The 14,079-nt window shown below is 40.8% G+C and overlaps 2 protein-coding genes across 12 annotated transcripts in view; one reads left to right on the top strand and one right to left on the bottom strand.

Annotated features, from left to right (window-relative positions):
• The window catches only part of LOC118535747 (protein nucleotidyltransferase YdiU-like), a 40,269-nt gene extending 28,763 nt beyond the window's left edge, over positions 1 to 11,506 (bottom strand). The window contains exons 1-8 of one of the 7 annotated variants that reach the window (XR_013449017.1): positions 10,980 to 11,506; positions 7,471 to 7,589; positions 6,689 to 6,817; positions 3,985 to 4,049; positions 3,839 to 3,895; positions 3,650 to 3,748; positions 3,393 to 3,460; positions 1,843 to 1,930 (exon numbers count right to left, since the gene is read on the bottom strand). Coding sequence is in view for 6 of the 7 variants with exons in the window: in XM_078075261.1 (XP_077931387.1) it covers positions 1,843 to 1,930; positions 3,393 to 3,460; positions 3,650 to 3,748; positions 3,839 to 3,895; positions 3,985 to 4,049; positions 6,689 to 6,817; positions 7,471 to 7,589; positions 10,980 to 11,226 (872 nt within the window). In the remaining variant the exon portion in view is untranslated. Of the gene's footprint in view, positions 1 to 1,842; positions 1,931 to 3,392; positions 3,461 to 3,649; positions 3,749 to 3,838; positions 3,896 to 3,984; positions 4,050 to 6,688; positions 6,818 to 7,470; positions 7,590 to 7,840; positions 7,861 to 10,770 lie in introns of all 7 variants that reach the window. The other 6 variants (XM_078075261.1, XM_078075259.1, XM_036092300.2 and 3 more) reach the window with 6 other exon arrangements.
• An 11-nt stretch (positions 11,507 to 11,517) lies between these two features.
• Positions 11,518 to 14,079, top strand: part of PDSS1 (decaprenyl diphosphate synthase subunit 1) — a 42,308-nt gene continuing 39,746 nt past the window's right edge. For 4 of the 5 annotated variants that reach the window (XR_013449018.1, XM_036092313.2, XM_078075274.1 and 1 more), the window contains exon 1: positions 11,518 to 11,792. Coding sequence is in view for 4 of the 5 variants with exons in the window: in XM_036092313.2 (XP_035948206.1) it covers positions 11,664 to 11,792 (129 nt within the window). In the remaining variant the exon portion in view is untranslated. Of the gene's footprint in view, positions 11,793 to 13,496; positions 13,600 to 14,079 lie in introns of all 5 variants that reach the window. The other variant, XM_036092314.2, reaches the window with a different exon arrangement.

Genomic DNA, 14,079 nt, shown 5'->3' on the forward strand with positions numbered 1-14,079 from the left:
TTCACCGACTAGGTATCTGGACTTATTACACTGATAACTACAATACAGGATCCACAACCCAAATGATTCTAGTTCGTCTAAGACAATCTATGTGACTTCTTATGACTTTTTAAAACTGTATTATCTTAACAAAAGGAAGCAAAATTCCTCTCAAAGGAGGAAATGTTTTTGCCTGAAGACACATCTCGTTAGTGGGCTTGAGGAAGATGGAGCTGTGTTAAGGAGAGACACTGCGGGCACCAAGACATCACAAAATGCTGGAAGCTCTACTGTGTGGTGCAAGAGCAAGAATTCGTTGCTTTCGCTCTTTTGAAGCCATCCTCTGTCCTCCCTGCAGAAAAGTCTTCAGTAAGATACACTCTGTCCTGAGATGCTTTGTGTAAACTTTGCCTGTTTGTTTGCTTTTGTCCTAGTGAAGGGGCTGAGTTTTTTTTTTTTTTAATTTTATTATGTTACGTTAGTCACCATACAATACATCATTGGTCTTTGATGTAGTGATCCACGATCCATTGTTTTCATATAACACCCAGTGCTCCATGCAGTACGTGCCCTCCTTAATACCCATCACTGGGCTAACCCATCCTCCCTCCCCCTTCCCTCTAGAACCCTGTTTGTGTCTCAGAGTCCATAGTCTCTCATGGTTCATCTCTCCCTCTGATTTCCCTCCCTTCATTTTTCCCTTCCTTCTCCTAAGGTCCTCCATGCTATTCCTTATGTTCCACAAATAAGTGAAACCATATGATAATTGACTTTCTCTGCTTGACTTATTTCACTTAGCATAATCTCCTCCAGCCCTATCCATGTTGATGCAAAAGTTGGGTATTCATCCTTTCTGATGGCTGAGTAATATTCCATTGTATATATGGACCACATCTTCTTTATCCATTCATCTGTTGAAGGGCATCTTGGCTCTTTCCACAGTTTGGCTATTGCGGACATTGCTGCTATGAACATTGGGGTGCATATGGCCCTTCTTTTCACTACATCTGTGTCTTTGGGGTAAATACCCAGGAGTGCAATTGCTGGGTCATAGGGTAGCTCTATTTTTAAATTTTTGAGGAACCTCCACACTGTTTTCCAAGGTGGCTGTACCAACTTGCATTCCCACCAACAGTGTAAGAGGGTTCCCCTTTCTCCACAACCTCTCCAACATTTGTTGTTTCTTTCCCTGTCCATTTTTGCCATTCTAGCTGGTGTAAGGTGGTATCTCAATGTGGTTTTGATTTGGATTTCCCTGATGGCTAATGATGATGAACATTTTTTCATGTGTCTGTTAGCCATTTGTATGTCTTCTTCAGAGAAGTGTCTTTTCATATCTTCTGCTCACTTTTTGACTTGATTATTTGTTTTTTGGGTGTTGAGTTTGAGAAGTTCTTTATAGATCTTGGATACCAAGGGGCTGAGTTTCAAGTGTGGGTCAACCCAGAGTAAACCAGGCATCTCACATGTGTCAAAACTACAGTCCAAGGAAGAAGAGACAGGAGAGAGAAGACACCCTGGGAATCCCAGAAGTTGGAAGGAGATCTTTGGGCCTCTGCAGGCTGCGGATTTGGTGGGGGGGGGGGGGGTGAAATACTTCCACCCAGGGCTCTGAATGGCACAGAGGCCCTCAGCTGCAACTGGGTTGCATACTAGATTAAAAATTCCTTGAGCAAAGGGTCTACTGGGTCTCACACTTCTTTTGGCCTCCTAGAAAACCCACACATAGCAAGTGTTAAAAATATTTATTAATTGAAATATTTGGTTTTACTTATAAGAAAACCAAAAATATTTTAACTTCACAGCACTTATATAAGCATTTAATTGTCTTCAATCATTTAAAAAAAAAAGTCATTTTCTAACCTTAGTAAATCCAGTTCACCATAATGAGCCAAAATTTCTAATGATCCAATTCTAAACCATGATTTTGCAACACGCAGCACTACTGCACCTGAAAAACACATATTTTAGCACAAGTTATTTTAAACTGTGCAAATATAGCATAATATGCTTTTCTGGGAATTTAAATTATTTTAGTAAAAAAACAATACAGGAACCCAATTTATCAGAAAAGCAACTAATTTATACTCTAGAAAGGACCGAGGATTTTTCTCTATTTCTTTAAGCCTTGAATCAGTTAGAATATCAGGAACCACAACACTTTCAGAAGTACCAAGGCTCCAACCTCATTAAAGGCCGCTCAGTTAAACTGTCAGGATCCAAACATGGGATTCCCACTGTCTCCTCTGTTGTGACCTTTTCCCTGTACCTCATCCCGAAATAGGGAATTAGTGAATGATTTCCATGGCATAGTCCCTGCAAGTGCCTTCTCTCGGTGTAACTAATCGAAAATCAACTTCAATAAATAAACGTTTGCATATGTTCTAACTTATGCATACACGAAACAAAGTGAATCTATACATTTTTGTGTTAGTGTTTGCAGCCTTCTGTTGCCGCCTTCTGTTTTGACTACAGGCATTAGTAATACAATTAGTAAAGAGAATTCATGTCTTTTTTTCCTCAAAAGGAATGCTGTACTTCCATGTGTCTGGATGTCAAGATGAAGTCTATCCCAGGCAACAAAGCCCCTGTTCTGCTGGTGCTGCCCTTCGACATAATCCCACACTCACTGCACCTCTGGGGCTCTGTACTATTCTCTGTGCCACGCACATGCACACTCCTTCTTCTCCCCCGACTGAAATCCTTCCTAACCTCAAAGATAAATAACCCTTAACTCCTTTAAGCATGAATACTCTAGGGGAATTGTTTTTTATGAAAATCTTGTCAAAACATATTAGGTGCTAAGTATAAAGAATATAACATGTGCACTCGGTGAATCACCGTGAACATCAGTAAAAATACTGCCCCGTCATACAGTGATGTCCACAGGACCCAACAGAGCAGGTAGGGTTTTGCTTTCTAAACTGTTGAATAAGATTATTATTAGGGCGCCTGGCTGGCGTAGTCGGTAGAGCATGTGACTCTTGATCTCAGGGCAGTGAGTGCAAGCCCCACACTGGTGTAGAGCTTACTCAAAATCAATCAATCAATCAGTCAATCAATCACTTATTATTGATTTTCAGGTCTCTTCTCTCCCCAGAGAGTCAAGGTCAAGTTTCTCTCGCTGTTTCTCTTTGCTGCTCTGCAGCACACTTCTCACCCCTTCCTGATTTTTTTTATTTCTGGCCTACTAAAGGCTGAGGAAGAAGTTAACTGAACCGACTGGAAGCAAGCATGAAGTAAGAGCAGTCAGGCTCTGAGGAAAGGTCCGAGGGTCTCTCCTCAGAAGAAAGAGTATGAACTTTCATGTCCTGGCTTTGTAACATTTTGCTGGTCTGCAAAGATGTCCAGGATCTGTTATTCTTTAAGAACTCAGCCTAATTTTATGTAAATATTCTAAAAATTATCATTACCTCTTTCTTTCACAACGTTTCCATTGTAGAACTGATCTCTCCATACTTCATCATCACTCACAACCAGACTGAAACGTAAGAGAATCCAACAATTAAAGTTACATGTTAACTGCTAGCAAGCTACCGAGAAGTACCTAAAACCGTAAGAAATGGTGAGCAATCATGCTACCAGAGATTTATTGGCTCAATTTACCAACACATGCCTGCAGATAACATGATGTGGTCCTGAAAGTTAGCTTCAAGGGAAAAGGAATTACCTTGCAGCTCTGCTAGTTGGAATTCCAAGAGAGTGCATAGCCTCGCTGCATAAAAATTCTCTCACCGAGGAACGAAGTACAGCTCTGCCATCACCATTTCTAGAGCAAAACAAGAGCAAAAAGATTTTCAGTTGTAATGAAGACAATATCAATTTTTATTTAGATGACCAAAAAAATATCAAACTGTACCGGGAGTATGGAGTCTTTCCTGAGCCCTTTAACTGGAGCTCCCACTTTTCACCCTGCCTTCAACAACAACAAAGAAATATCTAAGTATCAGAAGATCTGTGTTAATATTTAGCAGAAAAGCTATTATACCAGAAAACATGTGGTACCTGTTCATGTAAATTCCAAGAAAATGGGCTCTTCCGTCCCCAAGCTGACCTGCCCATATCCCAAACTAAAGAGAAAAAGGAAAATTATTCATGCTTATTACCCTTTAAAGCTTTCATAGTAATTTTACAGCCAAAGTTATTTTGTCAAAATTGAGAAGGGGGTATTGCATTTTTTGGATTATAATCAACAACTTGAACAAAGGTGAAAATAAAATTCAATCAATAAGACATAAGTGAAATTCATTTTAAAAATATAAATTTGAGACATATAATTACATTCATCATCTTATAGCTGAGCTAAAGTCTGTTAGGTGTAGAATACTTAGAACTGATCTATTGATCTATTTAATTCCAGAATATGAACTAGGAACAACTTATTCATAGAAAGTTTGCCTATAGTATATGTATGCAATGTAAAATCAAGAACATACTTGTAACTGAAAAAAATTGCTTTTGAACTTACACAGTTAGCTGTTTCCAACATTTTCTGTTTGCAGTTGCCCAACTCCCAGTTATACCACTTACTAGCTATGGAAATTTGAATTACTTAATCCTACTGAGACTGACCTTTCATTTCTGTAAAATGAGATAACCCTTGCCAGGTTGTTATAAGAATGAATGCTAACGGATGCTCTGTCCTATGTCCGACACATGCAAGAGTTCCTAAGATGGTAATAATTATTATTACCAACAGTGATTTGCTAACTTAGACATCACTCCATTTTCCACATGCATGTTACTTCCACCAGAAAGTTGTCTCTAACTTTCTGGGACTAGGAGTGTTCTGTGAATTCCCATAACTCCTATACTTAACCCTATCACGATGCTGATGTTATTAGAATTCATTTCTTTATCCCCTCCCCTAGAGTATTAGCAATCTGAGCAAAGGGGACATGTTTCATTCACCACTATAGTTCCTGGCACATAAAAGGGGTTCTATAAATAGGTGTGGAATATTTAAACTATGTTTATAGTTCTGATAGAAAAACATGAATTTGAGAAAAATCTACCCAGTATTTTAATCTTTCATCTTAACCAGGAATAGATCACCATTAATTTTAGCTATATGATACCTCTAAAAGCACAAATCTGAAAGGTGCTCTTAGCATATTCTGGCAATTTCTAAAGTCAACAATATATTAGGTATATCCCACACCATGAAAAAGAAGTAGAAAGAATGGTAACTCCAGAGCTAGGAGTGAAGTCAGGGGAACTAAGAAGGTAGTTCTCTATTAATAAAGGAGAAATCATTTAGTGTTCAAAATGGCAAAGCCATCCTTATAAATAAATCTTTATAATTTCAAATCAGAGAGAAGCAAGAGATGAAACATGAAATCGATGAAAAAAATCTAATTTACTATACTATCAAAAAAAAAAAAAAAACCTACAAAAAAATACAGCTTAACAAAACTCTGCAGGGCTTAAGGTTTGCATTTGTATTCTAACAGTACATGTGAGTACTGGTACAAAATGCTATCTAATAAATTTAACCTATATGGGAAATGGCTTTTTGAACTATGGAATCCCTATATTTGGGAGCTAAAAAAAAACCATAAGGATCATCTAGTCCAGAAGCTTCAAAATTGAGAAACATAGTTCAGCAAAATGTTATTATTCCTTAAAAACAAAACACAACAAAACCCTATAGTCAAGTATGTTTGGAAAATGGGGTGTTAAATAAAACTAAGCGGATTTCTTTGCCACAGCCCTTCTCACAACTCCTGGAATGGACCTGGTCAACCCTTGCACCTTACGGATCAAGACACTGAGGTTCGAGTTTGTCATAGATGACCCCTGAAGTCTTTTTCCATCCTAATGGTCTATGTCACTTTGCTTCTCGGCTTACGTTAGTTTAGCTTCCATGATAGTTTTGCCTCTTAGGACACTGAGGAATGAAAGCAACAAAAATCTAAAAGGAATTAACTGCCCCCAACAAACCAGAGCCTGATATTATCATTATTATAATAGCTATCATAGAAGCACTTTTCACTTTTCATATTTTCTAACCTAATCCTTACTCCAACCCTATTATACTTCTCTACTTTTCCTAAAATATACTCCGAAGCCAGCCAGCCCCTGGACAACCAGACTGTTAATCTTACCTAGTTCACAGCAAGTTCAACAATTGGTCCTGTGTTCCTTCTCTTTCTCCTTTTTTTTTTAAATTTAGTCAGATATCACGACCTGAACTTGCTTCAATATCTTAACTTCATTTCTAGAAGTCGCTTTCCTAATTGCTTCAGCATAAATAACACCCCCAGTTAATCCTGATTAAATTCTAGCAGTCTCTAGCAGTTCTAAAACTTCTTTCTGCAGCTATCCTGGCAAAACTATCATCTCTTTATCCTTCTGGGGCTTTTATATTGACTTTTTGTGCTACTTGACTTTGCCTACATCTCTTGCCTGAAACGTCCCTGAATGAGTTCTCTAGCAATAATTCACAGAAATATTATATTAGTGCTACCCCAGTTTTCTCGATTCTGTCAAAGAAAGTTGGGCATTAGCTTTATCACAGCAAGAAATCACACCAACCAATTATAAACATCTTATGATGACACATTCTTCTAGAAACATCTGTTGAAGTCTCCATACACTAATATTAGAGGAATTAATGCAAAATAACTTCATGAATGAGACAGCCTCTCCACCAACTGTTTGTATTTACGTAAGGGAGGTCATAGCCGATGCTATGATGCTATCATACCTGGTGCCCACCATATCTGTGAGCCAATGGAATGGATCCAGATACTATCTTTTCACCACTCACAAGCTGGATAAAATCATCTGTTTCGGAGACAGATAAGTCAAGGTCCAAAATATCTTCTAGAACTTCCTGAGGCAGGAAAAAAACAAAACAAAAACAAAACAAAACAAAAAGACCTTACAGACTGAAGTAATCCTTTAATAATTTTTGAGAAAAGAGACTTGGTGGAAGAAAGAAAATTAAAAGAATGAACCTCTTCAAAAAACACATTAATATTTTCTCATGAGGGATGTACCATAGTTTATATTATTTATGCTATTTGGGAAAATCAGTTCTGTTAGATAGTTTTAAAATTTTTATTTAATTCTTGTGATGCATAGTAAAATACTATTTTTCTTAGCACACATTCTTTAAAGGAACTAGAAAAAAGTTAATGTCCTATTTCTATCCCAAATCCAATTATATCATGAGAGAACAATTTATAATTTATTAGAGCCCATTTCTAAGAATTTAACTCATTTGCCCCCTTTTTTCAAAAAGGGGTATTTTCTTTGTAAGATAACTTTAAGATCAAACGGAGTACTAGGTTCAATATCAAAACTAGGAATCAGTATCAAAACGTGATTTCTAAGAATGACATTCTCCAAGTGTCTGAATTTTAAACACAAATATAATCATTTACCAATAGACTAACAATTCAACTCCAAAAAGTATGAATATCTTTTTTTAGACAAAAGTTATAATGAGTTAAGTATTTTTGTTGTGAAAAAATAAAGCCTAACCTTTGAAACTGCTACAAGACGTACTCTTGATTTGAAAGGAGTAGGGAAGGCGATTGAAAAAATACAGTTTTTCACTTTACGAACATAATTTTCTTTAACAGGATCAACTGGCAACACAGCTGATTAAAAAAAACAACAACAACAAAATCTCTTCTTAGTGTTTTCATTTGTCCCATAGACAACATTAACATTCCTTAGAAGGACTACAGTTCTTTGAGAAAATCAATTTATACCACTGTTTTCTTCCTACTTTGTTATTTAAAGCCTATTTTGTCATTTTCAACCATATCTATCTAATATTCATATAATACAGTAAATGGAGCCACCCAAGAAGATGGGAGATGGAAAAAGTTTAAAACAAGATACATACCCTGTCTTTGAGGATTTTCACTTGTGGGAGACCAACAGGATGCACAATATGTTTATAAATAAGAATGTATAAATGAAGTAGAGGCGAGCAGCATTATAGTTTTAGAATTACAGTACTAGCCAGTTCAGTGGAATCCAACCAAAAAATATTAAGCAGTTAATCACATTCTTTCTGCCCTTCAGAAAATCATAATTACTAAAGGAAACAGATACATATAAAAAACTCTAATACCAGGCAACAGATGTTTTACTAAATGTACAAAACATGCGCTAAAGCACATGTACCTTATTTTAAAAGCTGCACGAAAAGAGTTCTGAACATGCTTTAGATACTCAGAACGTATTTTCTTTTAAGTACAATTTAAAAAATCTTAATCTGTTTTCCTAATCCAAACCAATTAAAACAAAAAACAAACAGAAGAGGGTAGGTGTATTACTAAAATCACAAAACAAGGGGACACAAAAACTTGTTTTTGGATAGAGATTATATTGTCAAGGTATCAGTGTAACCAAATTATTTAATAAACATATGGAAACCCAACCAACATCCTAGTAGGATTTTTTTGAAGAAATAGATCATCTTAGGGGCACGTGGGTCGCTCAGTTGGTTAAGGGTCTGCCTTCAGCTCAGGTCCTGGGGTCGGGCTCCCTGCTCAGTGGGGAGCCTGCTTCGCCCTCTCCCTCTGCTGCTCCCGCTGCTTATGAGTTCTCTCTCTCTCAAATAAATAAAATCTTAAAAAAAAAAAAAACTGATCAGCTTAAAGTGTAAATCTTGAAAAATAAAAACTAATGTTTTAGAAATGGGAGTTTTCTTATAAATTATAAGAACACAATAACTAAAAATAGTTATCCCAAAAATAGATGCAAAGAACAAAGGGACTCAATAAGAAGAACAGAAACAGCCCAAAGTAATGTTAAGAATTCTCTATATAATGAAAATGCTATTTTGAATCAGTAGAGAAAGGTGGCATCAAGATACTTTATCCAACTGTTCGGATTAACTTCTATTTATCCCACCCAAGCCTAGCTGAACCAAATGTCAGTTATAACAGAAATAAGAGTAATCTTCTATCTTTCCCAGATGAGTATAAAAACAGGCAAATGTGGACCAGATTTAACCTTTATATTTTCCCCTAAATACATGGTACGTAAGGCACATTATGGGGAACAAATGGGTAGTCAGCCAAAAAACAGCTGATTGCAGCATTCACCACAGAAAACCTGACAATATGATTAAAAGTAGAAGATCCCACAGTGTATTTTCTTCTCTTTTAGGACAGCCACTATGTGGAAATAGACTAAATTATAATTTATGCACTTATCATGATGCCCTAACATTTTAGTAGAGCACGGACAGTATATACTGTTCATTAATACCCATGATTTTGTACTGACTGACTCACATTTTGGCAAGGTAGTTTATCAGCCAATACATTTAATCATTGGCTGTGGAACAAGAGGCCAACTGCTTCAGAGGTCCCCAGCCCTCACCCTTGTTACACTTTAACCAAATGATCAGTCATAAACTACAAACCCAATCCAAGACAAAATTCCAGATGCATAGTAAGTCTTTATCTTAACATCTCAGCGAAATCAGTAATTCCAAAATTAAATTCTGTAGCATTCAGCTTTGCCTAAGAATATGAAATCCACAAAAACCGCTAATCTTTCAGTTTAATGATGTCTGAAACTCTTCTCTCAATAAACGTTACCACAGTGACCTTGATAATTCACTGATCATTTATCTGATAACATCAGTATGAGACGTTTTCAGGCAGTACTAGGAATCAAGACATGGTATACACCTATACATAGTATCATGTATATAATCTCTCCTTGGCTATAAAACCTGGTCCTACCACAGAGCATGTTTCGAACAGTATCACCATGGAAAGAAAATGTCTTATTAAAGTACAGTCAACTCTCCAATATTGAAATAACAACTTTGAAAATGCTTTCAATTACACACTTACTCCATGTTTATCAGTCAATACTGGTCGTTTCATTCATATAAGTACAGTCAAAAAGACCCAAGTTGTTCCTAGCCGGTGCACAGAGGGGTCTGTTCTTTGGCAGTTACTTGCACAGCTCAATGGTTTTAACTTCCTAGACACAGGCTTGGCCTCTTTGGGTTGAAAGAACTACTTTGTATTCTGCATGACCTATTGGTAGGTTATATAGCTCATCAAAGTGTAGCTATACTATAATGTTGGAAACCTTCACAAATTTCATCTGCTTTCCCTACTTAGCCTTGCATATATGCCATCTTTTTAAGAGCTAGGTGTTTTGTTTTAATCAGGGAAAACTATCTCTAAATGAAAATGGCCTGGTAGACAGAGCCGTATCTGCCAACTGTGAGCTTGGCAAGACATATAAATCCTCCTGTGTCCCTATCTGTGTAAAGGGGCAAATGATAATATCTAAGTTGTAGGATTATTGTAAATACAAGTGTTTGTTGCTACACTTTACTATGGCAAAGTCTAGCTGTGGCATATTTCTTAATATACAAACCTGTATCAAGCCACAGATATGTACTACCAACCTTTATTTGTAAAGCACCTGACATTTTTTTTTACATCATATTCCTCAAGATTGGGGAAAAAATCCTAAACTTGGCTTATTTTAACAGACCTTATTCTATCCTTTTATTCAGTAAAAAACAACACTTTGAAGATAAGTATAAAAATCATGGGCTCAGCTATACCACGGGTACTTTCACTTTTTAAATGCAAAAAGCATGGTTCAAAAGAACACACAAAAAATTTAGAGAATTGCAGTTGCCTATTTGCTGGTCTATTTCCTCATAAAGGTGAATTTTTTGAGGACAGATGAAGTTTCTTTCATTTCTGTATCCCTAATGCCTACACTTTCTCTCCCTGGCTCTGTTTGCGTGCACCACGGATTTCTGTTACAAGTACGCTTTCTCATTACCATGAGAAGAGTAGATCTGCCTATAGACACAAGGAGAGGTCTTTCTAACCCACGTCAGGTACTAATCCTGTACATATTCCAGTATCCCCAAGGCTGGCAAATATGTCCAACATTACCCAATACTAAACAATTTCACACAGCCAAGTACACCCACGAGTGGGACTCCCATCCAGATATGAGCAAGACTGCCAAACTATGCCACGATGTACCTATAAGGTTTTCGGAGGACAGAGTCCAAAAGTCGAGAGACAAGGCTAATTTAGCTTCTGTCTCACAAGAGCCCAGCTCGTAGTGCGACACGTTACTGGAAAGACGCCAAAGGCGGGCACTTCCTTCCAGGCCAGGGAGCAGGGAGCAGCCGACAACGGCGTGGCAGGTCACGCCCAAGAGAAACAGCGGTGGACACGGGAGCCCCCGGGTTAGGCAGCAAAACAGGAGCCCAATTCTTTGAGTCATCTCTCTGACTAAACACGCAGAACAGAAGAGCCGCCGACTGGAGGTCTGGGCGCCGTGGCAGTTCTTGTTACCCGCCGCTCTCCCAAAGGTCCATTTTTGCAATGACCGCTGGAGCTCCTGGCTCCCCGGAGCGGCGGGCAGGGGCTCGGGAGAGACGGCTCGCCCACACAGAGGGTCCCGCTTAGTCGCTCCCGGTACCGCAGCCGGCAGCGGGGCGACGGGCGGCTCCCGCGAGCTCGGGGTAGGCGAGGGGGCGAGGTTCCGTGTGGCCGTCCCGGGAGCGCGCCTGCGGCGCCAGCCCGGGGAGGAGCCAGAAGCGGCGGCCCGGGTGGGGCCCAAGCTCTTCCTGTGCCAAGTTTCCGGCTCCGGGTCCCGGGAGGCGGACCGCCGGGCCACAGGCGGAGCCAGCGCTCCGCCGCGGCTTTCAGACTCGGACTATGGCTTCAGGCTGGTGGCCCTGGCGGCGCTGCTGCTCCTGGAGGCCGGCGGCCCGGAGCCCCGGGCCCGGCTCCCCCGGCCGCGCGGGGCCGCCCGGGACGTCCTCGGCTGCAGACGCCGGCGCTCAGGTGAGGCCCCGAGGCGCGCGCGGCGGCCGGGCGCAGAGGTCACGGCGCCAATGACAGCGGCGCGGCGGGAATGAGTGGGAGCTAACGGCACGTGCGTCGGGGATGGGGGCCGCGGGGCTGTGCCGCGGGGGGACCCCGGGCTGGCTGGGCGCCGGGACCCGAGCCCCGCCGGGGGACGTGGAGCGGTGGGCGCCGGGCGTCTGCCTGAAGCAGGGGCGCCCGGCGCGAGACTGCAGAACGTGGTCCCGGGGCCCCGGGCGCCTCGGGGCTTGGGGAGGGAGCGGTGAGGAGCCGGGCCTTGGGGGAAGTCGGGGGGTGGGTGGAGTAGTCAGGCTGTCTCCTGGGGTGGGGAGCCAGTGAAACCTGGAGACCCGACTGCACCTGTTTCCTTTCGGATTTCAGCCAGGGCTTCAGGAGGACAGGTCTTAATTAGGATTTTAGAGCAAAAGGCGCCCTGAGATCCAGGTGGGCTCGGAATAGGCCGTTTGTGGGGAGTATGTAGGGCTAAGGCCCTGGGTGCACCGCATTTCTTTCGTACAGTAGTTGCTTCCCCGGGAGACCCCACCCGGACGGGGTGGAAGGGCACTGGAAGAAAAGGCCTGAGGATGTCACAAGTAGAGAAACCCTGAACTTGGATGTGGCTTCTTGAGTTGAGTGAGAATCTCAGCACTAACCGTGACTACTTGACTCTCTCCTCTACAGCTCTTGGGCCCGACCTCATTTTTCTCCCTTTCCGGCCAGTTTAGCCTCTGTAAAGTGACATGTTCTGTGGCTCCATGATTCTTAACTGCACTTTGTAGTGATCGACTCTCAAAGTGCTATAGGGTAGCACTATTTGGGATAATTGAGCAAAATCTGTAGACTCACTGTCCTTTTTAGAGACTTCTCCAGTCACATAGCAATTATGATGTGTTCCCCTTTCATCCACAAGACTCAGGGTTTTTTTGTGTTTTTTTTAAAGTTTATTGAATTTGGACTCTTCTGTTTCAGTTGGCTTTGGGACACTTCATATTCCCATGTATTCCTCAAACATCAGTTACCTATATGAAATATGTAGCATTTATAAATGTCTACTTTATACCAAGGTGGATACATATCACAACTTATCCAGAACAGGCACCTGGAGAGAGAATAGCAGCAGGGCCAGCAAACAGCTAGTAAAAAGAGAATATGGGCGAAGAGTCTCAGGGCTTTGCTGGGATCCATTTCAGTACTGTTCTAACCAGACTTCCAATATTTCCAGCATCACAGATGAAGGCATTATTTGGAGAGATGTTTGCACCCTCCATCTAATAGCACTGGATACTTCTTTGACACTCCTTTTTTAAAATGTATTTAAATTCCAATATAGGGGCGCCTGGGTGGCTCAGTCGGCTAAGCGCTAAGCATCTGCCTTCTGCTCAGGTCGTGATCCCAGAGTCCTGGGATCGAGCCCCGCATCGGGCTCCTTGCTTGGCGGGAAGCCTGCTTCTCCCTCTGCTGCTCCCCCTGCTTGTGCTCGCTCATGCGCGCTCTCTCCTCTCTCTCAAATAAATAAATAAAATTTTTTAAAAAATAAATACATTCCAGTATAATTAATGCACAGTATTATGTTAGTTTCAGGTGGGCAATATACTGATTTGACAATTCCATACATTGCTCATCAGGATAAGTGTACTCTTGATCCCCTTCACCTATTTTCCATGTCTGCTTTCGTGACCACAGGGTGGGACTGCACTGATGATGCCAATGCCATATATTGCTGATTCGTGTGTCATCGCTGTTTTCACCATAAATGAAGACATTAGCCTTCTGGTGTCTACCTCAGGCATGTGTCTTTGGTTACTTCAAGTCTCTTAGGGCCTGATAATCCTTGGGGACAAAGAGCAACAATGATAAAAGCCACGTCTGCCCTCAGACGCAGCTCTGTTTCCTGATATATGTACATTCTCCCAACTTCACCTGTGGTAGCATTAACAAATCCTGTAATAGGACAGAAACCGGTGTGCATCTGTTACTGCCAAATCACTTGTCAGTTTTTGATTCTTACTCAGCATTTTTTTTTTTTTTAAGTCAATTCATGGGGGCACCTGGGTGGCTCAGTCAGTTAAGCGTCTGCCTTTGGCTCAGGTCATGATCCCAGGGTCCTGGGATTAAGCCCCGCATTGGGCTCCCTGCTCCGCGGGAAGCCTGCTTCTCCCTCTCCCAATCCCCCTGCTTGTGTTCCCCTCTCGCTGTGTATCTCTCTGTCAAATAAATAAAATCTTTTAAAAAAATAAAAAATTAAAATAAATTCAATTTAGTTTAC

This window comes from Halichoerus grypus, chromosome 6 (genome assembly GCF_964656455.1).
Source record: "Halichoerus grypus chromosome 6, mHalGry1.hap1.1, whole genome shotgun sequence".
NCBI lineage: Eukaryota > Metazoa > Chordata > Mammalia > Carnivora > Phocidae > Halichoerus > Halichoerus grypus.